This window comes from Anabrus simplex, chromosome 6, assembly GCF_040414725.1.
Source record: "Anabrus simplex isolate iqAnaSimp1 chromosome 6, ASM4041472v1, whole genome shotgun sequence".
Taxonomy (NCBI): Eukaryota; Metazoa; Arthropoda; class Insecta; order Orthoptera; family Tettigoniidae; genus Anabrus; species Anabrus simplex.
The window spans coordinates 268,118,088-268,145,715 of record NC_090270.1 but is presented as its reverse complement, the minus strand read 5'-3'; the positions used below and the strand labels follow the sequence as shown (position 1 = coordinate 268,145,715).

General features: G+C 38.9%; 1 protein-coding gene across 2 annotated transcripts in view; it reads left to right on the top strand.

The window, feature by feature from the left end:
* Nf-YC (nuclear factor Y-box C) overlaps nucleotides 1–27,628 on the top strand; it is a 99,610-nt gene that overhangs the window by 52,705 nt on the left and 19,277 nt on the right. For both annotated transcript variants that reach the window (XM_068228429.1, XM_068228428.1), the window contains exons 4-5: nucleotides 1,432–1,737; nucleotides 20,036–20,242. In XM_068228429.1, the coding sequence (XP_068084530.1) occupies nucleotides 1,432–1,737; nucleotides 20,036–20,242 (513 nt within the window). The remainder of the gene's footprint in view (nucleotides 1–1,431; nucleotides 1,738–20,035; nucleotides 20,243–27,628) is intronic.

The following is a 27,628-nucleotide window of genomic DNA, read 5'->3' as shown; positions in this document are numbered from 1 at the left end:
CCTGTTATAGCAAGTCAAATTTTATGTGTATATATTCGTTTTTAATAGACAATGTATGTTCCAATAATATATATGTAAATATGTAATAATTCCACATATACCGTTGTAAACTTTATTTGATGTTTACTACACTCGGGTTACAATGAGATGACGCTTTACATAATGAGCAACTTTCTAGTCAATGAGAAAAGATCCATTATACTACTGTTATATTTACTTTTTCATGATCTGTCAAACTGGGTCAGTGATATAAAAACATTAGTCCTTCTGTGATGTTCTTGAAACCGATTTAATGTATAACAGCTGAGGATAGGGGTTGAAACTGGTACTGAATTTACTGCATCTTGTAAGTAAACATTGTATTGATAAGGTGGATTCTTCTATATTATTTTTATATTGTACTAGCAATCAATACGGAAATGAAGATCATAGATTATGATAGTGTGCAGTATGTATGTTCCACCAAATTACAATCTTCACATACATGAGCTACAAGATATGATCGCTCGGTTGCCTCCTCCTTCTCTCTTGCTGGGAGATGTGAATACCTGTGACACCCTCTGGGGCTTTCCATATTTCTGTAGTCGGGGAGGATTATTGAGCAATTGATCAACCAGTATTGATCTTTGTATGCTTGACCTCCTCACGTCAGTAGCTAACATGGGACATTCTCACACCTAGACGTGACCTTGTGTAGCCATGCACTAGTTCCCTTATTATGGTGGCAAATACACGATTTCGGAGGTAGCCTGCTCCACTGGGCTACAGAAGCTACATCTCTGCTGCGTTTCCTTTACTGAGGGTCCATTAATGTATCCTAATTCCCTTCCAAGGTCATCACCTTAGGGGGAGAGTGGGCAGTTATGTTATTTCCCGCCACATGACAGTTGGTGTTGAGTCGCTGGCTGACCTCACCCCTGTTTTTGATTCCTCTTAACTTCATCAAATGTAAGACAAATAATATCAAGTTCTACCAGTCATATTGAATTGAGTGTAAGCCAAAGCCCAACAAGAACCACATGTACACTCTGCCAATAAACTTCATAAACTACTCCAGTTCCATACTTCACAGCCTACATCAGCATTTGGAAGGGAATTCTCCTTGGAATGCCAATTCACATTTGGAAAGCGATTACCCATTTTGAAAGGGTTTTTCTTGGAATACAAATTCATACTCATTAGGTTAATATGAATAGATTATTGAATCATTTAATTTGGCTAACTTTACAGTATTGTAAATGAGGAAAGTTCTAGTAGTAATTAAAAATTACATTTTAAAAAACCAAGATGGTTTATTTAAAAAGAAGAACACTTTGTTTAAATGAGACATCTGTGTTTCTTTCAGTTTTCAGTCTTTGATAGCCTTAAATTCAAAATTCTTCAGGAACTATTTGAACTGTAATCATATCCTAAATTCATTTTCTTTTCCAGAGGAATGACATTGCAATGGCAATAACCAAGTTTGATCAGTTTGACTTTCTTATCGACATTGTTCCTCGTGATGAACTGAAGCCCAATAAAGGGAGAGATGATCCTAATATCCGTACTGCTTCAATGAACCCGGATCAAGTTCACTATTACTTTCAACTGGCTCAGCAACACCAAGCAGCTTTACAGCAGACAGCTCAGCAGTCTGGCTCTACAAGTCAAGCAACTGGAGTGCCAACCATTCAAATAGTGCAACCTACAACAGCCCAGGTCCAAACTGTCAGTGTAGCCAACCCAGCTGTGGACCAGGTAAGAAATTGCTTACTGTAGAAAGTAGTATGCCATCATTTCTGTTCATTTAACAGTGGTAGATTGATGGAGGGCTATAATCCTGATCTGATATTCATCTCAAGTAAGATCTGCCAGAAACATAAGAAGAAAGCCTGCATCCCATTTGCAAACACATAGAACAGAACAGTAATGTATCAAATATATGCTGCGATCAGACCGTAGATAGGTCCTTTCCATACAACGTACAATTTCAAGAAGGCAAAGTGGTGAAAGCTCCCAAATATTTAGGATGCCAAGGTTCAACCCCAGAATTTGATGACACACTAGCAAGTGCGCGCGGCTTCGCCCGCGTTAATTAATTCAACCTTATTAGATTTTTCTAAACCATTTAATTAAATGCAAAAGAAAAACTGTTTTTATTAGCATACATCAATTTCACTTTTAATATTGGTAGTTTTCTATTATTTTAATATCTCACCCCCCCTTTCAACTCCCGCCCGTAGGGGTATCTTGCCCTGCAGTTTTAGTTCCCAAACAGTAAGTCATATGAGTATCATGTTTGGTTGAGAGCTATGCTGGAACATGTACACGTACATCCATGATCTTGGTCATTTTGGACATTCCTTTCACCCCTTCTCCCGATTGGGAATGAACTTTGGCTCAAACGGCATTCCGAGTGTCACGGTTCATCTCAGCTATCCCAAAAACTATGAACTCGCCACTAATATCAGCCATTTTTCAGATTTTTACATTTCACCCCTTCCTTTAGGGGTTCTTGCCCCTACAGTAATTTTTCCAGATAGTAAGTTTTGTGTGTATCTAGTTTGGTTGAGAGCTCTGCTGAAACATACACACACACACATTCACCCGTAATCTGTCATTTTCAACATTTTCTTTCTTCACTCTTTCTCACCCTCTATGCCATGGGGACTAAACTTGGACTTTTCATTTTTATATACCTTTTATAGAAGAAGAAAAAGAAGATAAGTTTTAAGAAACACATCATAATCTTTGCATACTGTTGGTTAGGCAACCCTCTGATCTGACTTGTCATGCAGTTAACTTACCTTCCCCTATCTAGTTATTTTTCCCACCCTTCTCACCCCATATGCCGAACTACCCATCAGATTTCGTTCAAACCCCTTCCTAAACCCTCCGAGGAGTAATAAGAACAAACTGTGAAATTTTCAGTCAGATTGCTCCAGTAGTTTTTGAGTCTATTCGAGACATACATACAAACGAACATTCATTTATATATATGTACATAGATTCACTGCAGCTGTAAAGAGAAGCTCCGGATGGTGCATTTCTCATGGCTGTCAGACATTGTGGGTGTGTATTCGGTGTAAACTCGGACCTCACTGCCTAGCTTACAGAACACAGACTTTTATTTGAAGAAGATCCCTTGGGTGAAGAGGCAATGAAAGCCGTAAATTAACGTATTTCTTTCCTAAATCCAGCCATAAACATTGGGCATAGTGTCCACATTCTGGAAAGTCAGGGAAAAAATTTTGGTCAGGGAAAGTCAGGGAAATGGACAACAAATCTGGAAAGTCAGGGAAATCTTCCCCAATGATGGATTTGAGGGGATATTTTTAGGCTCCGGTCTGTTGTAACCCAGGCTATTGTAGCATTTCTTTTTCAGGTATTTTTTTATAAGAAGTGCATAACAATTCTTTGTTGTGCCCTAGTGTCATTTCTTTCAACCATTTTTTTGTTATTTTTCTTTATTTCAGTTCTAGGATGCTTTCTTGAAACTTATGACAAAGGCTAACAAGCAGTGTACATTTAATAAACTTTGGCTAGACAGTAAAGTGTTTCCTGAACTGAGTGGTTGGTTGGACATATTGGTAAATGATGCAGCTTCAGCATATTGTAAAGTGTGTTGTAAATCATTCAAACTTAGTAATATGGGCAAACAAGCAGTCGCTTCTCATGCTAAAGGACCTACTCATATAAAATACATGAAAGCTAAGTCTTCTGAGCCAACAATATCTTTCTTTGCAAAGAATACCTCGACTCCATCTTCACTTGAAGATACGCAGCCAAGAGTTAGCACTACATCCACATCTACAAAGGAATTAGCCGTGCCAGGAGAAGTCAAAGGAGTTTAAAGACTTGCGATGTGAATAAAGATGATGTTATATCGGCTGAAGCCATATGCGCTCTCCAGGTTGTCACTGGAAGGATATTTCTCAACTATTGTGATGAAACCTCTGCAGCATTCAAAACAATTTTCCCAGACTGTAAAATTGCTCAAAACTTTACTATGGGTAAGTCTAAGGCAATGGATTAGCCCCATAGTTTAAAGAAAGTTTGTAAAATGACTTAAAACAGTGCTGTGACTATGTTGTTGGTTTTGATAAATCATTAGACAGATTTGTCTAAAGAGGACAAATGGACTTGTGTGTAAGGTTTAGGCATGTAAATCTTCAAAAGTTGCAACAAGGTATTGGAATACAGTATTTTTTGGGCAGGGCAACTACAGATTACTTATTTGATGGGTTTATACATGAACTGTCCTTACCTTTGGGCAATATTTTGCAAGTCTCAGTGGATGGGCCAAATATTAACCTCAGTTTTATTTTTTAAAAATTTAAAATCATTTGCGAGTGCTAAATCCCAAGGCCAAATATCTTCTTGATATAGGCATATGCAGTTTGCAAACAGTGAATTGAGCCATGAAAACAGGGATGTCCAAAAAACTTGTACCTTTTTAACTTTTTCAGATCTCTGCACAATCTTTGTAAAGATAGCCCTGCTCAACATGCTAAATACATAGACATAAAAACAAGCACCGCATTTCCTTACAAGTTCACTGAAATAAGATGGTTGCAAAATGGATGCTTTGTTGATAACGCTCTTAAAATATACGATCACATCGACAAATCTGTGAAAGAGTACACTGGAAAAAAAACTACCTTCAATACCTTAGAGAAGCTGTTAAGAATCCACTACTTAAGACAAAATTAAGAGCTTGCTTTTAGAAGTATTTTGCCAGATGTTGAACCTATCCTTAGAAGATTTCAAAGTCAGAAACCTATGGTGCCTATGACTGATTTGTCTTCAAATTTAAAAACTTTTTTTGAATATAGATCTAGACTAATTGGAATTCATTATACTCGCCTACATTAGAAACACAAGATAATTACTTTTGATCTCTAGAGTGCTTTAAATCCACATGAAATAATATTAGATTGCTGTGGTAAAATAGTTTTAATTTTCATATTTGAAATACTCTGTTAATAATTTAGTCGTACTTTATTCCTTGGAAATGATGAGATAAAGGTATATGTTAGGCCTACATGCTACCTTTAAAGTACCATCAGTGTAATTGTTTTTCCATAAAGAATTGGAAAAAAAAAAAAAGTGGAAAGAGAATTAGGCCAGCTAAGGGAAATGGTGAAGGCTGGAATTTCCTTTTTTTTCCCTTGTAAAAAATGCTGTTCGGCAAATTAACTTGTAGCTCACTTTTCGTAAGTCAGGGAAATTTTTCTTAGTAGGTCAGGGAAAGACAGGGAAACTTGAGAGAACTTTTCTGTGGACACTATGATTGAATTACTGTAAACCATAAAAGATATGAATCTGATAAGAGACAGCCATAAAGCTTGGAGGCTATTGATACGTCTTAATAATGATCCATTGAAGAGTGCAGGCCACACTAATATAACTGCAAACCAGATTGAACATCAGCAGTTGTTGGAAGCTAGAATTTGAAGGTGGTCATATACATCAGCCTCATGCTGGTAGATTTACTGGTACATAAAAGAACTCATGCAGGACTAAATTCTGGCACATTTGCATCTCTGAAAACTATAAAATTAGTAAGTGAGACGTAAAGCCAAGACCATTATTATTAATGGAAGCTAGAAGGCTCAAACTACAAAAGGAATATCTAGAAGAGAGGCATGACTATCCTTCACCGTTTAATATGCTGGAATTAGAAAAGGCTAACAAAGTGAGCGGGCTGCATAGCTGTTAGATTTCCTACGGTATATCAGGGTTTCGAATCCCACCGCCACACAGTGCGTAATTTCAGGAATCTAGCCGGCCAAGAATTGTATCTCGGACACTAATGGACCGATTTACATAAAACTTAGTATGTAACTGCTATTATTGGAGATAATTAAGGTTGTGGTCAATCAAGTACAAAATACAGATTACTACACCAAGAATAGAATTAGTAATTTTTGTAATTTGAATCATTTTTTGTTATAGCTTTAAGAAATTAAATAGATGTTAATTAGTGGGACATGCTGTTTAGAATGTTTAAAAACAGATACAGGAATACATGTACTTACCAAACAATTTAGTCATTAGATGCAGTTCCATCAGAATCGCTAGCTTCACTGTCATTATCTCCTTGGGCAGAACCAGATACAGGAGGCTCAGACAGTAAGTTGAACACTTCTTGTGAAAGAGGAATAAACTTCCTCTTCCTTGATTTCCCTAAGCTGGTAATATAAGGGTCCGAGGATATAAGCAGGCTATGGAAAAGTTCAGTATTTGTGGCCTTTCTGGAGGTTTTCCTGGTGAATACTTCTCTGAAACGCCTATTATCTTTATTTCTGGTCTCCTAGGCTTTCACGGAGAGTTGTCCAATAGGTATAATACAGTGCCCAATGACTTCTTCTCCATGAGCCAAGAGTTTGTGCAAAGTTACAGGCATGTAGTACCATTTGTATTTTTGTAAGTACAGTTGTATAGTTTCCTTTGCGTACATGCCGAGTGTCACTATCAATGGCATACCCACGCGAAAGAGTTTCTAAGATGACACGTAGATAGTTCATTAAATTGAGATCTATTCTAGTAATATCCGCAGAAGTGGAAGCCTCTCTGAAGAATCTTCTAGCGGTGTTTCCCTCATTAGTATTGCCAGCACTTTGCTTCAGTTTATCAACCAATAGACCCGTTTCCTCCCTGAACCGAACCTGTATATTCTTCTTTTTTTCTTCAACCAGTTTCTTCTCTTCTGCATCTCTTATTTGCCACTTTCTTATATCAAGTCTGTACACTATATGTAAAAGGCAATTGAAACATCGAATCCATGCATGAAATGGTGATAACCCAAACTTAAGTGTTGTTGGGTTAAGTACTCTCTGTCACTTCAGGAATATTGTTCATCTCTTTAGGGGACGCATCACATATATAACACCTTTGGGAAGACTGATAGGAAGACAATGCACTGCAGACTTTTCCATCCACCATAGTGAAATGTAGCTCATGTTCAACCACTATTGTTTTATCATCATTCAGGACTACTGTATTAGGCAACACCTTCTCTACCTGGGCAGTGATACATTGCACCTCGTCATGGATTAAGTCGACTGTTTCTTTCTGGAACTCTTAATTTAATGAGCCTGCAGTAACGAGATGATGAAGGTCTAGGTTTATGCCAAATTGTATCCTGGTTTCCGGTGTTTGGGTAGCCAAACAAAAGCTGAAGGGGCACAAGTGAAATGCAAAACAGAGACTCGTCACTTAATGATCGACCCTGTGAAAATCTCTGTTTATAGCGACTTTGATCTGAACTGCCATCACAGCCCCACTTCGTTACAAGTTTGTAGTGATATTTACATTCTTGATTTGCCAAATTCAACATATTCTCTTGTATTTTACAAATTTGGCGTACTGTATGGTCAAGAATCGCTTGTAATCGGACCTCTGCAGATGAAACAGTGATTAAAATATCACTGGGTAACATTCGTATTTACTTTTTCTCACTTGTTAACATGGAGGATACAAGTTACAGCTATATGTTTTAGCATTTTCCCTCAGTTCCTTGTACTGATTAGATGACAATTGCAAATCAATGATCATAGTGAGAGTCTGACCAGGTGACATTGTCGGTTGTTCCTGCAAAAATAAATTGCGTGACCTTTTCATTTTTGTCGCACGTTGAGGAGAGGCAAATGATAGTTCACCAACAATATCAGCGGCATCCTTTTTCTCAGAAGCTCGAAGACTCATCTGAGTGGCAGAAACTATCCCTTCTTGTGATTTTCTTCAAGAAGTGATCTAGTTTTCCTTCGCTTAGACCGTTCACTCAATTCTGCAAACAGTGTACCCAGACATCCTCGAGTGCTAGTACTGGCAAGCTCATCCTGACATTGTTGCAATGCATACCCTTCTGCAAGGCTCACTTTCTGGTCCATCTAACTTTTGTTGTAGTTCAAAAATTTGTCCTGTTTTCTACTATATTTTGTCCACCATGATCAAATTTTAGCACAAAAAATACTGATAGATTTCCTTATTGCCTTGGATATATGCTCAGAACAATCCTCAAGGCCTAAATGTTCAATTACAACATTCGCAATATCGTCCTTCTGCTTATATTCCCTGCTGTTCCTCCACTGCTCGAAAACTGACCTCCGGGTTAGAGAGTACATGGCTTCTGAAAAAAATTAATTACTCTCATGGTCGCGCCCGGTCGCAGCAAAAAAATCACAGTTTTCTATTCATTAAAGTATAGATAACTCATCCAAAAACTTGAATTACAGAAATCGAAGGCAACCCCTTCTGAAAGTCAGCTCAAATTTTTATAATTAGATAGCGCTTTAACACCCTGTACCTGAATTTTAAGTGCACATTCCGGACAATAATATAGTGATTTTCAACAAATAATATATAATATATAAAATACATACCTTCATCTAATATCACACTGCACGTTAAAGAAATATTTAGTTCTGACGTCCTTACTGAGCACTCGCATAAAAACAACTGTATTGCAAGCTGTCATGACCGTATTGATGAGTACAATCAACAAATAAATTTAAAAACCACCTAATCGATACTTAATTTTTGCCTTTGGCAAAATTTAAAATACATTAGCACACACAGAACATGTTTCGACCACTTAGTGGTCATCTTCAGCTGTATATAAATAGCTTAGATGAAAACATTTGGAAAGTAAGCACCTTAAACCTTAAAACTATGTCCCATGGGATCCTAAAAACTATTGCTCTAGGTGCTCTAAATGATAGGGGGGGGGGAGTAAGGTAATATGTGTGAATGATACTTAAATTACGATTCGCGTCTACAGTTGTGTTTAAAAACTTATTTACTAACATACATATTTAAAATATTTAAAAGCATCTATGGTGATAAACTTTTTTTAATAACACTAGGTGGTATGAATAGAAAAGTCAATATGTGTAACAGTCTTCAGGCATTTGTGAGGAGGATACTTAAATTAAAATTTGTGTCTACAATGATGTTCAAAAACTTTAATTTAAGTATTCTTCTCACAAATACCTGAAGACTGTTACACATATTGACTTTTCTGTTCATACTACCTAGTGTTATTAAAAAAAGTGTATCACCATAGACGCTTTTAAAACATTTAAACATGTATATCTATATATATAAAATAAGAGTTTTGTCTGTACATTGCTCAGAATTTGAAAATAATGGTATTTCTGTATCGGTCATGTCCATAGTAACAAGAAAATGCACTTTTTACTTTTCCGTAATGTCTGTCTGTCTGTCTGTCTGTCTGTCTGTATGTATGTATGTATGTATGTACACGCATCACGAGAAAACGGTTGAAGAGAATTTAATGAAAATCGGTATGTGAAGTCGGGGGATGATCCTCTACAATCTAGGCTATAAATCATTTTACTCACGCTGAGTGAAATGGTAGTTTAGGGGAAGGCCTAAAATTGAATTCTCAACTATTTATGTTATTAGTGGTCTAATGAAAATCGGTATGTGAAGTCGGGGGATGAGGCTCTACAATCTAGGCTGTCAATAATTGTATTCACGTTGAGAAAAATGGTAGTTTAGGGGAAGGCCTAAAATTTAATTCTCAAATATTGTTGTTGTTATTAGTAGTCCTATCTTCATGAAAATCGGTATGCAAAGTCAGGAAATAAGTCGCTATAGTCTAGACTGTAAATTATTTTATTCACGCTGAGTGAAATGGTAGTTTAGGGGAAGGCCTAAAATGTAATTCTCAAATATTTCTTATTAGAGGTGTAGTCGATGAATGCTACATAACTAAGGTTATATAGTATTAAATTTCCTATTATTGATGTTTCATACATTGTTACCGTACTGGCTATGATCACAAAGATATTCATGAATTTGGATTTTTGTTACTAAGTCCATATCAGCGCCGAGTTACGAGAAAATTGGTAAACAGTATTTAATGAAAATCTGTATGTCAAGTCAGAGAATAAGAAACTACAGTTTACGGCATCAAATATTTTACAAATCACAGAGTCGAAAGAAAACTAAATGTGAAGGCCTACAATATAGAAAGCTCATAACATTGATCAACAATAACATTACATTGACCATTGTTTGTCGCGATGTGCTTTGTGTCTTCTGTTGCCCCTCATCTCCGGTAGATAGGATTACTGCTGTGTACAGAGTTTTTTTTATTTGATTTACGTCGCACCGACATAGATAGGTTTTAAGGCGACGATGGGATAGGAAAGGGTAGGAGTGCCTTAGGCCTTAATTAAGGTACAGGCCCAGCATTTGACTGGTGTGAAAGTGGGAAACCACGGAATACCATCTTCAGCGCTGCCGACAATGGGGTTCGAAACCACTATCTCTCGGATGCAAGCTCACAGCTGCGCACCGCTAACCACACGGTCAACTCGCCCAGTCGTACAGAGTGTAACAGCCTGCCTGAATATTGATGGAAAGTAGCTGGGGAGTTAGATAACTTTCTTCTTTCGCATGCCATTCCCCTGGTTTATAAATTTTCTGATACTACTGGTACGTAACACACTGGATCATCATAGCATTCAGGCTATTCAATCCCTACTCTGAGGCACTGATTGGAATGAACAGAGTGCATATTTAGCGGAATAATGACAGATGAGTGTTCATGGCAATCTGCGGCCTGGTCATCCCAGCTCTGGAACTTTGGACTATTAGATTGGCATCGCAATCTAACCGCAGCACTGTTCGTTAAAAGTGATAAAACATGCGGCTTTCCATTTGATCGAGTATTTTTTTAATATATGATACCCAGCTCGATAGCTGCAGTCGCTTAAGTGCGGCCAGTATCCAGTAATCAGGAGATAGTGGGTTCGAACTCCACTGTAGGCAGCCCTGAATATGGTTTTCCGTGGTTTCCCATTTTCACACCAGGCAAATGTTGGGGCTGTACCTTAATTAAGGCCACGGCCGCTTCCTTCCCATTCCTAGGCCTTTCCAATCCCACCGTCGCCATAAGACATATCTGTGTCTGTGCGACTAAGACAACTAGCAAAAAAAATTTAAAAAAAAATTATGTGATAGCATTGCTTTTAATCGCTACATTCATACTTACGTTTTTGTAATGACCTTTGTTGATTTCAGTTAGGAAAACCACAATATCAGTCTTTCTGAGAATCCCGTAGCGAAGCTCGGGTACATCAGCTAGTTAGTAAATAAGTTTTTAAACACAAGTGCAGATGTGAATCGTAATTTAAGTATCATTCACACATATTACCTTACTCCCCCCCCCCCCCCTATCATTTAGAGCACCTAGAGCAATAGTTTTTAGGATATCATGGGACATAGTTTTAAGGTTTAATGTGCTTACTTTCCAAATGTTTTCATCTAAGCTATTTATATACAGCTGAAGATAAGTGGTCGAAACATATTCTGCGTGTGCTAATGTATTTATAATTTTTCCAAAGGCAAAAATAAAGTATCGATTAGATGGTTATTAAATTTATTTGTTGATTAAAAACAACTGTGCGCTTGTCTCGCCAGAATATTCTCCCCTAACAGCGAAGAGCCACTTTAGGCCTTCGGTGAGATAAGATAACCAGACTACGCGACCTTTCAGTACTTAATTACTGTACACAAGAGTCTTATAAACACGTCTCACAGAAAATGCACACCAAAGACAGGGGTGGAAAATATTATTTTTGGAAGGCTGGATGCTAGAAATTACCCACTGTGCGCCAGCAGCCCTCAACATGGTTTTCTGTGGTTTCCCATTTTCATGCCAGGCAAATGTTAGGACTGTACCTTAATAAAGGCTATGGTTGCTTCCATTCCAGTCCTAGCGCTTTCCTGTGCGATTGTTGCCAGTTAGTCAAACGTTAAATCATTAGCAGCCAGGCTGATTAGCTAGAATAGATAGATTTACTGGAACATTAAACAACTCCTGCAGAACAAAATTCTGGTGACTCGATGTCTCCAAAAACCATAAAAGTAGTTTGTGGAACGTAAAGCCAATATATGTCCAACCCTTATCTTGTTTCTTTACGGGGTCAGTATGAAGTGAGATGAACCTTCCTAGAGAGTTTTTATGACCAGATGCCCTTCCTGATGTCTACCTCATCAGAGGAGTTAATGAGATGAAATGAATGATGTAATACATGATAGTAGGAAGGGAGAGGATGAAGCCCAGTGCTGGCACATAACCTACTCGAATAGCTCCGTGGGGTCTGCTCATTTCCTAACGTCCCCATCCGACAGACGATCTCCCCATCAACCGCTAAATGCAGCATGGGTGAATTTTAAGGAAGCGGAGATTTTATCAGTGGAATTCTGTGTAGGAGGGATATTGACTGGAGAGTGATTGAGAATTTAAATGAGTATATGGAATGGGTATGTGGGAAACTGGGAGTGAGATTTCTAGATCCTAATGGGTGGGTAGGAGATAGGGATCTATGTTCAAATGGCCTTCACTCAAACTGCAGTGGTACATGTACATGAGGTAGACGTCAGGAAGGGCATCCGGTCTTAAAAACTCTCTAGGAAGGCTCATCTCACTTCATACTGACCCCGTAGAGAAACAAGATAAGGGTTGGACACACATTGGCTTTACATTCAGGGAAACAGGGTGTCTTGGGAGCGATGATACGGGAAGAGGGATCTGGAAGTCAAGTAGGGATGACACAAAAATGTTAAGTCTTGAACTGTAGAAGTATTGTAAAGAAAGGAATAGAATTAATTTAATAGATATATACCTACCAGATATTGTAATAGGAGTTGAATCATGGCTGAGAAATGATATAATGGATGCAGAAATTTTTCTCACGGCACTGGAGTGTTTATCGTAGGGATAGGATAGGAATGTTAGAAGGGGGCAGTGTTCATTCTGGTGAAAGAATAATTTGTAAGCTAATAAAAAGTTAAAGATGACAAACATGAAATTCTAGGTGTAAGGCTCATCTCTAAAGATAATAGGCAACTTAATGTCTTTGGAGTGTATTGACCAGGAAAGGGTAGCACTGATGCTGATTAGGAATTATTTGATAAGATAATCAGCTATGTGGGAAACGATATGGAAAGTAACGTGAACATAGTGGCTGATCTCAATTTACCAAATGTCAATTGGGAAGGTAATGCGAATGACAGGAAGCATGAACAACAAATGGCAAATAAGTTAATATGGGAAGGGCAGCTGATTCAGGAAGTGATGGAACCAACTAGAGGGAAGAATATTCTGGATGTGGTGCTGGTAAAACCAGATTTGCTCTATAGAGAAACCGTAGTAATAGATGGTATTAATGACCGCAAAGCTGTTTTTGTCAGTTAAAAATAAATGTGATAGAAAGGAAGGTCTTAAAAGTAGGACTGTTAGGCAGTGCCATATGGCTGATAAAATAAGCATGAGGGAGTCTTTAAAATGGCTATGATAGTTGGAAAACAGTAAATAAAAATGTAAACAGATCTGTGGAGTAGGTTTAAAGCAATTGTTGAGGAATGTGAAAATAGGTTTGTACCTTTAAAGCTTGTAAGGAATGGTAAAGGCCCACTATATTACAGTATAACAGAGAAGTAAAGAAAATAAGAAGGAGGTGCAGCTTGGAAAGAAATAGTTAGAAATGGTTGTGGAAGTAAGGAGAAATTGAAGGAACTTACTAGGAAATTTACTCTAACAAAGAAGTCAGCTAAGGATTACATGATGGCAAGCATAATTGGCAGTCATACAAATTTTAGTGGAAAAATGGAAGGGTATGTATAGGTACTTTTAGACAGAAACAGGTTCCAAGGAGGACATTCCAGGAACAAGGGGAGTGTGTGTGCGGGAATCTTCAGAAGGCCGAAGTATTAAATCGGCAGTATGTAAAGATTGTTGGTTACAAGAATAATGTCCTTCATAACGACAACATTTACAATAAGATACAAAAATTGAAAACTAGAAAAGCAGCTGCTTCTACCAGAGTGTATTTTGTGAAACCAAGATGCCCCGAAGAAATGTAAGAAAGTATTACGACACACCGATACAGATAGGTCTTATGGTGACGATGGGATAACAAAGGCCTAAGAATGGGTAGGAAGCGGCCGTGGCCTTAATTAAGTACAGCCCCAGCATTTGCCTAGTGTGAAAATGGGAAACCACGGAAAACCATCTTCAGGGCTGCCGACAGTGGGGTTCAAACCCACTATCTCCAGATTACTGGATACTGGTCGCACTTAAGTGACTGCAGCTATCGAGCTCGGTCAACCTATTATGAACCCATACTAAGTTATGCAGCTGGATCATGGACTACAGCAAAACGAGCGTACAAGCAGTGGAGATGAAATTCCTAAGAGGTATCGCGAGAAAGACCAGAAAGGATAGAATTAGAAATCAAGAGATAAAGAAAAGGACAGGAATTGTGAAACTTCAAGACAGGATAAAAACAACAAAGCTAAAGTGGTATGGGCATATGATGAGAATGGGAGAAGAAAGAGTGCCAAAAAAAGTTTTTTCAGAAAAGTTAACAAGAAGGAGACCACGAGGGAGACACAAAAGAGATAGTCAGATTCAGTGTGGGAGTGCATAGAGAAGAAGGGAGAAAAACCAGAAGATGTGCTTAAGAAAGGAGACTAGTAGTGGAGAGACAGGCTGTGATGGAGGTCCTTTTTTCACAACCCAAACCGGGAAGCTGAAAACGGGAAATGAAATGATGGCCATATCTGAAATACTTATTTGATTATTGTGTGCATGAAGGGGCTATACCAAATGAATGGAGAGTTGCTATAATAGCCCTTGTGTATAAAGGAAAGGGTGATAGACAAAAAGCTGAAAATTGCAGTCCAGTCAGTTTGACATGCAGTGCATGTAAGCTTTGGGAAAGCATTCTTTCTGATTATATTAGACACGTTTAGAAAAAATTATTCCACTGAAACTCAACTTGTACGATTCCGGCAAGATATAGCAGATATCTTCGATTCAAGAGGTCAAATGGACTGTATCGCGATTGACTTATCTAAGGCATTTGATAGGGTAGATCATGGATGACTACTGGCAAAAATGAGTGCAATTGGACGAGACAAAAGGGTGACTGAATGGATGGCTATATATCTAGAAAATAGAACTCATAGAATTAGAGTAGGTGAAGCTTTATCTGTCCCTGTAATAATTAAGAGGGGAATTCCTCAAGGCAGTATTATTGGACCTTTATGTTTTTGTATATATATAAATGTATGAGTAAATAAGTAGAATCAGAGATAATTTTTTTTGCAGATGATGTTATTCTGTATAGAGTAAGAAATGAATGACAAGGTTGTGAGCAACTGCAAAATGTCCTTGATAATGTTGTGAGATGGACAGTAGGCAATGGTATGATTTAATTTTGTGTGGCTATTTTAGCTGAGTGCAGCCCTTGCAAGGCAGACCTTCCGATGAGGGTGGGCTGCATCTGCCATGTGTAGGTAACTGCGTGTTGTTGTGCTGGAAGATAGTGTTGTGTGTGCTGTGTGAGTTGCAGGGATGTTGGGGACAGCACAAACACCCAGCCCCCGAGCCACTGGAATTAACCAATGAAGGTTAAAATCCCCGACCCGGCCAGGAATCGAACCCGGGACCCTCTGAACCGAAGGCCAGTACACTGACCATTCAGCCAACAAGTCTGACAATGGTATGATGATAAATGGGGTTAAAAGTCAGGTTGTGAGTTTCACAAATAGAAAAGGTCTTCTCAGTTTTAATTACTGCGTTGATGGGGTGATAGTTCCTTATGGGGATAATTGTAAGTACCTAGGTGTTAATATAAGGAAAGATCTTCATTGGTGTAATCACATAAATGGGATTGTAAATATAGGGTACAGATCTCTGCACATGGTTATGAGGGTATTTAGGGGTTGTAGTAAGGATGTAAACGAGAGGGCATATAAGTCTCTGCTAAGACCCCAACTAGAGTATGGTTCCAGTGTATTGGACCCTCACCAGGATTACCTGATTCAAGAACTGGAAAAAATCCAAAGAAAAGCAGCTCAATTTGTTCTGGGTAATTTCCGACAAAGGAGTAACAATACAATAATGTTGCAAAGTTTGGGCCAGGAAGACTTGGGATGAGCTGCTCGACTGAGCAGTATATAAGTAGTTTATCATAAAAATTATTTATTCTATTATTACCACCTATTCAAACAAGCCACGTGCTACCTGGGTGAAATCTACATAATACTATATACACTTCTCAGGGACATGTTTCGCCCCTTGTTAAGGGCACACCTAGGCGCCTGGAGTAGGATTACGACGACGACGACGATGGTGGTGGTGGTGGTGGTGGTGGTGGTGATGATGTTTAAGGGTGTCATCAGCCTGTAGGTAGGTCAAATGTCTGAAACATTATCTTCATACAGGGATTACACTGATAAATACATTATACATGAAAAACATCTGAAGTTAACATGTTACAATTGGATACTGTTATGCATCATTAGACCAAGCGCCAAAAGTTGATTTTGAGATATTCATGTTTAACTTTAGGTTTGTGTGTAAATTCATGGAATCAGAATTGTGTTAAACATGGTATTCCTGGTGTTGTAGGATAATAGATTGCACCTTCTCACCAAATTTCAAGATTTTTATACTCACAGTTCATAGATTTGCTTTGAAAAAATGATGCTTAATCTACTGATGCAATTTAATGTATTTCTCACGTGCGAATAATGCATCACAATGCTACACCAATAACACCTTACTGTTGAGTGTCTACTGAGTTAGACTTCAAAAATAGTGATCGCAGTCGTAATTAAAACCTGAATCTCCTACTGCACTAAGTGCTGGAACCATCGCGAGCCGTGCCACAACTCCAGCACATTATTCAAGTTTTAGATGGAGAAACTCTAGAAGGGGAGCTATTCCGTCAAGTCATTGGTATAACCACTCAGTGGTTTGACGAATTTCAACTGATCTGAGTCAATTACAAATGGTAAGAAGTGAGCCATTGTAGTCTGTACAATGCAATGGATATTTCTATGGGTTTTCCTTCACGATAGGCTTATTCTGTTCTGAGAGTACAGTACTGACATGATATTTTCAAGCCTAAGGGTAAGTTTTGTTCTGCTTTAGACACACACTAGTTACTAAGTAGAATGGCAGTCTCTCATACCATTAGGGGCCAATGACCTAGATGTTAGGCCCCTTTAAACAAGCATAAGCATTATCATCATCAGAATGGCAGTCCCTTAAACTAATTAAAGGATATGAAGATCGGTATATGTGGTTATGATTACCTTATTTGAAGAAAAATAAAGCGATTCTGAAAGAAAGTATTGACTTTAATTACTTATCTCATTCAAATTTAATAGGAACAGAGGTTGTGTTTAAAAAATATTTGCTCCCATAAATTCACACAAAACACTGGACAGTTAATAAGATTGTTAGTCTCAGTTCTTTCAATCTCGAAATCAGGATCTCCATTGAATCCATCTATGCCATCCACGATGTCAGAATCTCTTTGAAGCTTCTGGTAAAATTGTTTGAAATCTGCAAGAGATAAGTTTTTCATTTGGCCACAAAGGTATTAATGCCTGATTAAAGGGAACTCCAGTTTCCTATGGTTGTCCCAATCTTGATGTATTTAGATTTACTTCCACATATTCACCATCAAATGTAGATTTGGCGTATATACTAAATGGTTGCGATTTCAAGAATTGGATTTCTGTTAGTTTTTGCTAGTTTATCTTGCAACCATGGACTTCCATTTCCTGATTCACAATCGGATTTTCAAGTTCTGCTGAAATGAAGAACAGCTTGTTTTCTATCTGGCAAACAACAATGGGTTTTTTCGCCTGCAGTTCCTAATTTCGTTTACATAGTCCTCTGCTGTGTATAAACGCTGATGAAATTTGAGGGCATGCTAAATATCTGCGGAGTCACTGCATTCATTATTCTGATGTGAAATTCACTGATTTGGGTGGTATTACCTAGCATGACGTTAAAACACTGTTACAGTGAAGCCTGTGCAGCTTCTTCAAATAAATATGTCGTTACAGAAATATTATTTACGTTGCAGACTACCATATTAGATACCGTACAACAATCTCATTTTGATACTAATCTTAGAAAGTTCTTGTAGAGAATGATTCTCCGACGTAACCATTGTAGCAAGCTGCATTAGTGACATTGTCCTTCTCTGTACATTCCGAAGTACTTGATACATCGCTGAACTTTATCAGTTGATAAACCACTTAATGTATCACCACTTCAATAACTTAGCACTATCGAAAACGCGGGTTACTTCGCTGTCATCCACGACGCAGTGTGAGGAATGAGGCGCTTAGTCTAATGATGCAGAATGGATTGTTGCATAGTCTACTGTTGCAATTTACAGTTTAAATGATTCCTGCTATGTCGCTTAGGTTTTCAGTTTACTGACAACTAATGCCCTCTTGTAAGACAGTGGGGAATTTATTATTAATAGTTCAAGCTTTCCTCTACAAGATAGTGCTAAAATCTCAATTTTTGTCAAATGGCGCTTAGTCTATTGATGCATAAATTGTAATATTAAAAAATGCCACGTTACAAACTAAGGGTATTAAGATTTGTTATTGTCTATACTCGAGAAAATTAAAAATGGAAAAGAAAAAGAAAAAAAAAAAAAAGTAATGAAAATTAAGAATTTGCAGATCGTTGGGGGTAGTAACAGTCTTGAGTAAAGATTGTAATCTTCTATGGGTACATTAATCCCAAATTTACAACATTTAAATCACAACACTCAACTTATCTACTTTATTTTTAAATATCCAGCTGTTGTTTATGATTAATGGACATTGTTTTTATGAAGTTCAGATACAGAACATTTGGGTACTATTTTAATCTGCACTGACAAAGGCTGCAGTACAAATTTTTGGACACATGTCTTTATGTGTACTCTATCCACACTTGCTTACATGATAAGGGGCTGTTCTCCATAATTTTCCTCAATGTATGTAATGTATGTAATGTATGTATGTCTTGTGTATGTGAACAAGAGTATTTGTGCTGTGCAGACCTGTTCCATATTCTTCCCTACCGCTTTTAATAATTTAGAACTACTAATAATTCCCTGCATTTTCTTCCTTTTCCTAGAGTTGGGATGAGCTTATAACTCTTTAAGTTCACAGACCTCTTATGGATTGTGTAGTCTTTATCATCTAAACATGATAACCGCAACTCAAAACATGTCCAAGATGGTGGTGGTGGTGTTGGTGGTTGTGGTTGTGGCTGTAATGGTGATTACCTGTTTTCAGAGAAACTATAACTGGGCAACCATCCTCTCTTAACACTAACCAGAGGGAAAATAGAAGTAGTCCAACACTTAAAAGAATGAAGATATCTGGAAAAGAAAGGGAAGAGCCTCTCAATGTCCTTGCCCTGAGGATTGTGCTCATGCCTGGTGCACGTGATGCCAAAGGTTTTGTTTACTTAAAGCCGAATGCTTGATGGTACTAAAAAAAAGGAAGACGTGATATTTTGTTCAAAAACTTTATAGTTATGCGGTTCTACAGTCATCTGCTTCGTGTTCTGAGTTATTAATGCAGTACATCACTGTGAACATTTGACAGATTAATTGATATTCCTGTGTAATTGGATAAGGTACAGAGGCGTAGCATGCAACATTTCAGTCCTCTTGCCAAGATCTATTAACAGCCATGTTTCCATCCATCAGATGCTTTCCACTTCGGTGACTGACTTACTCATCAGTGCTTAGCCCTTACTACTGTGCCTAGAAACGTGAAATTTGGAGAGTACTTCTTTTATGATGTAGGCTAAGGGCAAGAGAAGATTTTTGGTAATGTAGATCATATAGAAGTAAAAAAAGTCTCAGTTTTGTTTTCTAAATAATACCAACATCTCAAGGGTGTATATGTGATTTTCTGTGCATAATCTCTTTAAAAATTAAAAGAAACCCTACGTGCTTTGAGCGCTTTTCAAAATTTTGGAAGCTTGATATCTAAGTTGGCACTGACTCCTCTACAATTTTGTCTGAAATGTAGATTGAGTGTATTGTGTTAAAACAGAGATCATTTGTCATATAAGCAAATCCTGTGCAGGCAGAGGGATGGCATATTGCTAGTGTATTTAAAAACACATGTTTCTTTTCATATCAAGTGATGTTTGTTATTGCTCACAACTGGTGTTAATTTCATTCCCTTTCAGAATACAACCATAGCCAATAGTGCCACAAATACAGTGACGACTCAGCAACAAACTCAGCAGGCATCCCAACAACAGCAACAACAGCAGCAACATACAGCCCAGGTAATCCAGTTACAACAACCTGCTCAGACAACTTCGACACAACAGGGTGGCATCCAGATTGTCCAGCAGCTTGTAACTCCCAATGGCGAGATACAGCAAATTCCAGTAAGTTCCAGTTCATTGATTTCATCAGTAGCTAATGTACTAAGTGCATGTATTTCTTGCATGTATTTTGAAGGTAAAGGGCTTGTGATAAAAAATACATTTCTGTAAGTTACTAAAGTGACAGTGTAGGATTCCTACATTCATTTTTTCATTTTCATTACCACTTCATAATCATTGAGAAACGTAAACAGTATTGTACATATATGCACATGATTTCAAGTGGTTTGATAGAATCTGAGGATGTTCTTGTAAAACAAAACATCATTCTTTGTTTAAAGTGTTTTTTTTTTTTGGTACCGTATTTTATAGTTTTATATATGTTTTAAATAGTGTTCTCAAAAGATTGAAAGGCTTTTAAGTTACATTTCTTGCCAATACAGACATGCAGGATTGATTAAAGCTAAAGAGAAAAGAGAAGGTGGAGGCTGTTTGCACAATACCTGAAAGTTTAATTTCTAGATTTCTGTTACTGATGATGGCTCAATTATACTGGATCTCAAAAGCATTTTGAAGGTAAAGAGCTTCCACCTGCAGTGGTGGTAATGAAGGCTGTTTCAAGGGGAAGTTAGTGTGATGAATCACTTCTGAAAAGCAGAGGATTGCATTGGATAAGGTTTTTAGTTCCTTAAAATAGTGAGATGAAGATGAAAGAAGGCATATTTGTAGGTCAACAAAGTCAGGAACAGATGGATGAAGCACTGCCTTTAGAATGGAAATTGGCATAATATGCCTGATCTATAACAAGGAAAGAAAGGTGGAATGTGGCAGCTACACAAGAATCAACCTCCTGAACATGACCTTCGAGCTGTTGTCTAAAATTATCCTTAAGAAACTGTACCTCTTCTTAGAGATCATCCAGGATTATCGTGCTGACTTCATGCCTAATGGATCAACCATAGACCACATTTTCACACGAGACAATTGTTTGGGAAACACTGGGAATATAACATTTATTACATTTATGAGCTCTTCAACATGCATACAACAGTATCCACAGAGATAGCCTGTACAATGCACTGAGTGACTTAAGGATCCCTGGGAAGCTAGTGAGAATGGTAAAGTTTGTATGGAGGGGTCAAGAGCATTAGTGCGGTTCCATGGGGGTAATTTTGCACAAGTTTGAAATCTAGACACGGGGATGTTCTTTTGTGTGTGTTGTTCAATGTGATGAGAGAATGCAGGCAACAGGAGTGAAGTGGAATGCAGCTAGGTCGTAATGGATGATTTAACACTACTCATTGAATCAAAACAGAAAGTGAATCAAATGTACCATGAAGGAGACAGTTGTGCACTGAAAGGTGGAGAAATAGTGATTTGGGCTAAGATTGGAGTTTATGGAATTAGGTGGAAGACAAGGTCAAGAGGAATCCCTCGAGATAGACGACTTCACCTTCAAGATGGTCGATCATTTTAACACATTGTTGTACAGGCATGCGTTGCTCCATTTTTTCCTGTGGACTGGACCAGCGAAGCACACTTAGCATGAAAAGTAGGACAAAACATAAATACTAATAACTTTTAAATTACACGAGATAAGTTATTGAAACTGGGCGAGAGCACTTACCTGTGATTCTAGTACTTGTTTTTGTGTGTGTGTGCATGCGTGTGCAGTGTGTGTGTGTGTGTGTGTGTGTGTTGTGTGTGTGAGAGAGAGACATTTATGACCTCACATTTCTTGTGCACAGTGCATGTTTTGCAGGGTTTCTGAGGGGTACTTTTTCCTTCTCGGTCCTAAGATTGCTTCAATTTTATGAAGCTTCACATCTGCAGACGTTCTTCCAACAGGATTCTTGCAGTACGTGAGTTGGTCTTCATACTTCTTCCATCAAATCCTCTTCTTCTGCTTCTCTTTCTCCTCCATGTTCCTCTTGTTCTCTTACCGAGTAATCTGCAACCTCCTCCAGGAATTTCTTATACCGTAGTTCACCGCATAATTGTCCCATGTCCGAATTGTGTTCATCGATCTGTTTAAAAGTTAAAAGGAACTGCAATATAAGTTGCATACGAATGCACAATTTAAATACGTAAATGGCTTATTGGCAATTCGGCAACCTAGTCACATTTGCGAGATGTACCATGTGTAAATAAATAGAACCAGTATACATGCGTTGCATGGAATATCGGTATTTGACTATGTGGTCGCGAGACAGTGTAGAGTTTATACACCCCTTACATGTTATGAGTTCTTACTTGAAATACACAATGTTGCAAGTTATCGCTTATCGGCAACGTCACCGGAAAATACCGGCACCACACACACTTGATTTCAAGTATGACTTTCATAGTCTAGCAATCAGGGATGCACTGGTATCTGAACACACAACCAAACTGCAAAAAAATAAGTAATTGAGAATATAATTCACAAAAAAAAAAGTTAATATTTGCTGTAATCAATGGTAAACATCAGAATGAATGGATTCTTTTTTCATAACATTGTCATGTTCTTGTGGTCTACTATTATTGTATGTACGACCTTGTAACTGATGTAAAACCTTCAATTGTTATGTTTAATATATTTTAATTATAGCTTATTTAATGCTAAATTATCTTTTATTAAATGTTAAATACGATTAATATATGATTTCCCTGTAAATATGTAGTATAAAATTGTATAACCTCAAATACGTATTGTGTGTAAGTTTAACCTCAAAATCCATATAGTCGAGAGCGGTAGAAAATTCCATAATGTTCGTATGTTTAGACTTGTTGTACTATAATTTGGTATATATGAAGGGTTCTGGAAACCTACTGTAAGGTTTTATTATCCAGATATATGTAGAGACATTGTGAATGTTGTAGATATTTCCATGTACATTTGTAAATAGTAGAGGAAAATTTGAGTACTCATTCGACTAGCTGGTCGAGTGATGTTTCGAGTGTGTTCCATTACAGTGTTGTAAGAACTGTTCCAGAAGTCGATCATTCTAGATGGTTGATCGAATAGTATAAATATCGAGCTGTCAGTCGGTGAGACAGTCAGAGTATTGGACTCAAGCAAAAGTAAGTGAGGCAGTGAATTTAAGAGAGAGTATGTTATAGTGCGCGCGTCAGTGTTGTTGATATCTGTACCTGTCAGAATCGACTTCAGGGTACTCCGCTATTGAGTGTTGTATATAGTGTCATTTGCTACTGTGTGCAATTGTGTGTTGTGACGTACAGTGTAAATAAAGTAATTTCTACAAGTAAGTGAACGTGCTGTCGTGTTATATTTATTTACGTCAAATAAAATCACAACGAAGAACAATAAATTGGCGACCGTGACAGGACAGGACACTTCAAGACTCGGCAATGAAGATCGAACAAATGACCGTGGCGATGTTACGGAAAGCGCTGGCATCCCGAGGTTTACCAATGGCTGAAAACAAAGCGGATCTACAGAGAGGCTGTGCCAGGATTTGATAGACAACAAGGAGGACCCAGGCAGTTTTGACTTCGAAATCACCTCGGAGGAAGAAACCAACGACCGGGTAAGCAATATATTTGCAGAATTAACTGCGATGATTCAGGCCCAATCTGAAAAACTCGATTGTAAAATTGAGGCCTAGTCAAGAAATAAAGGGCCAAATCAGTTCCTCCATCAAAGGTCTGAAAGAAGATATTTCAAAAATTAATGATAAATTCAGCAGCTTAGAATCAGACATAGATAAAGCAGTAAATGATATGCACTGCTTGGAAAACAAAGTCGAGGAGAAGATTGGAGAAATCGAGCGGGAATCTAACGATCTTAAAACCAAAGTAGGCCAGAAAATTACGAAGTTTGAATCCAAGGTTAATAGAAAAATTTTATCCCTGGAGAAAAACATTTCTATAGGCAGTAGTCAACCTGGCAGAAGTATGGACCTCTCCCTTGGGATACTGGTTGATCCCAGAGTTATCAAAGACAGCCTGCCAGAATTTCATGGGAGGCTCGAGGAGTGTCCTAAAACATTTCTAAAGACATCGGAGTCTCTACTGGGTAGGACAAATATACCTACGCAAATATACTTGTAAATTGTCAGCCTGCAACTAAAAGCGTCAGCAGGGACTTGGTGGCAGAACATTGAAGGGCTCAGCCTCGACTGGGAGGAATTCAACAAAGAATTTGTCCAGAGATTGGCTCGGAGGCTGTCCAAACTTCAGTACAAAAGAAGTTCCTAACTGAAGCTCAACCCAGCGGAATGAGAGCAGGAATATTCGTATTTAAAAAACTCCAACTCTTTAAGAGAGTCCGCGAAGGGGAAAATATTGACACGAGTGTCTCCTATGTAGTTGAACTGCTACATGATAAGGTTCGATCACTTGTTAAGGAGGTGCAACCAAAAACATATGAAGAGCTCTGTCACATCGTAGCAAAATTAGACGAAGAAACAAGTTACCACGCCTCAAAAACGAAAGTCTCAACAGCGGAAGAATCCCGGAAATGCTACCGATGTGGGCGGACCGGGCATCTAAAAGACCACTGCCCCGAAAACTAGATCGGGACCGTTCGAGTTGGGGCAAGGATGGTTCCGGAAGAATGAAGAAGCCCCAGAGACATTACACCTGGCTAGAAGGTGAACATATTGGCCAAATCTATAGTGATGGTGGACCAAATCCACCCCACCCGGCTATTAACTTGACGATTAAGGACAGGCCTTCCATTGCAATCCTGGATACTCAAGCGTCACACTCGTTTGTGAACATGAATGTAGCAAAGTTATTAAATCCTCTTCATCCTGCTACGGTGACAACAATCAAGGGGGCAACCCATGACACACATTACAAGATTGAGGGTTGTACCTTCTTTCAAGCCAAGTGCTCTACTGAAGTCATAGATATACCGGTAAAGGTTGTCAAGGATTTGATACCTGACATAATATTAGGACACGACTTCTTAACTAAATATGGGATAGTGATAGATTATACAGCCAACGATATATTCTTTGGTAGTAAGAACAGAATTAAGTTGGCATGGGTAGAAAATAAAGCCTTTGAGTCGGAAACGTTGGAAACCAATGTACTGGCCGAACTGAAAACGGGGCGGTTGAGGGTGGAGGAGAAGGAAGAACTTGAGAAGTTGCTGAAGAAGTTCCCTGAGGTCATTACTGATAGGATTGGATTTACCACAACAGTGAAACATAAAATTATTTGTAAGGATAATCCCCCAGTTAAACAAAGGCCTTACCCAATTAACCCATATAAACGAAAATTTGTAATAGAGAAAGTCAAGGAAATGGAAAAACCAAGGATTGATTGAACCTTCAGCATCAGGATGGGCTTCTCCAATAGTACTACCTAAGAAGAAAAATGGTGATTATCGACTTTGTGTAGACTTACGTCAGGTAAATAACAAGACTGTATCAGATGCCTACCCCATGCCGGATCTCTGACATCTGATAAAGCAAGTGAGTGGGGCAAAAGTCTTTGGTACCCTCGATTTGAACTCTGGCTACTGGCAAGTAGAAGTCGAAGAAGAGTCTTGACCGATGACCGCTTTCTCCACCCCAAGAGGATTCTTATCAATTCAGTCATGCCCTTTATGCGTCTGATGGATGGTCTTATCTGGATACACAGGCGAATTTTGCCAGGTTTATCTGGACGACATCCGCGTGTACAGCAAGACGTTTTCGGACCATTTGGAACACCTAGCTAGGGTCCTAGAGAGGTTAAGGATTCACAGACTTACCTGCCAAGTCAAGAAATGTCAATTCGCATCAAACTCAGTTGAGTATCTAGGTCATGTATTGACGGACAAAGGATTGGAGAGACAGACTGAGAAGAATAGGGCTATTGAGGCCTCGCACAAAACGCCAGGTACGTCATTTTTAGGCCTTTGTGGGTGGTACAATAGCTGTTTACTACACTATGAAACAAAAGCTGCTCCGTTAACCGACCTCCTCAATAAAAACATACCATTTAAATGGACCCAAAGGAAGAAACAGCCTTCCAGGAAATAAAAAGATCTATTTGTGACGCCCCAAGTCTAGCTTATCTGGATGCAGGCCGGGAGGTCTGCTTGCAGACAGATGCGAGTGACATTGGTCTTGGGGCTGTACTGTTCCATGAAAGGGAAGGTGGAGGCAAGAATATAATTGAGTATGCCAGTAGGAAACTCTCTGCCTGCGAGAGAAATTATTGTACAGCCAAGAAGGAGGCATTAACGGTTGTATGAGCGGTCGGGAAGTCAGAGGATATCTAGAAGGAAGGAAGGAAGTTCAGAATCTTTACAGACAACTCCTCACTTCAGCTATGGCCGCGGCGCATACTGCCCGCATGGCAAGAAAAGAAATGTAATTTAGCAGCTCTAACCTATCTTTGCAAATCCAGGCCAAGCTCTGGTCTTGTCACCAAGAATGCGTAAGTTGGCAAGCCTCCCGAGTGTTATGTGACGTCGCCCGTGTCACGCCATGTTGGATGTCTAACCTCACTTTCGCACACCGGGTACGGAAGTGAATCGAGTTTCTGGAACTAAGTCCAAACTGATTCGATGGGCCTTGATCCTTGCCGATTTTGACTTTGAAATTTGTCATGATCCAGGCGTAGCCAATCAAGCTGCTGACAGTCTATCAAGAAATCCTGAGGACGGACAGAAATCAACCACGAACTTACCAGAAAGAGAGATTCCTGAGCCAACTAAGAAATCCCAAATCGACCCTGTGCTTCTCGCTATCCAACGAGGAAACAATGAGATCGATGTAGATTTAACAAGGAAGTGGCAGACTGAGGACATGTCCTGTAACAGAATGGTATCCTGCATCAGCAAACGCAGCACAGATTGTCGATCTGTCCCAGCTCAGTTCAAGATGTGCTACAAGAACTTCTGACTTGAAGACGGTATACTTAAGTATACTTCCCACCTGCCTGGATCTTCCACGGTCATAGTCATTCCGAGGTCGCAGACTGCGAGGATTTTGGGAAAATATCACGATAATCCAGAAGCCGGTCATCCTGGTCAAGAGGAAACCTACTCGTCAATTCAGCGACGTTTCTTCTGGGTACACATTGTCCAAGCCTGTGCAATCTGTGCTTGCACTAAGGCGAACAACCAGAAGGTGAGTACCAGCATGAGAGGACGTCGACCACATCAGCCTTGGGAGGTTCTCGCCCTTGACCTTATGGGACCCTACCCTAGGACATCTTGGGGAAAGACGGGGATCCTCGTGGTGACTGACCTATCCACCAGATGGGTGGAAGCATTCGCCATCCCTGAAGCTACATTGGGACGTATCATTCAGCTCTTAAGGATGGAAGTCTTCAGTCGGTATGGGTATCCTTGGTGTCTACTCACAGACAATGGCAGCCAGTTCACCTCAAGACAGTGGTTGCAAGCTCTGTCGGAATGGGGAATTGATCACTGGCCTACACCGATCTATCATCCACAAGCAAATCCCACCGAACGGAGAAACCAGGAGCCAAAGAAGATGCTTC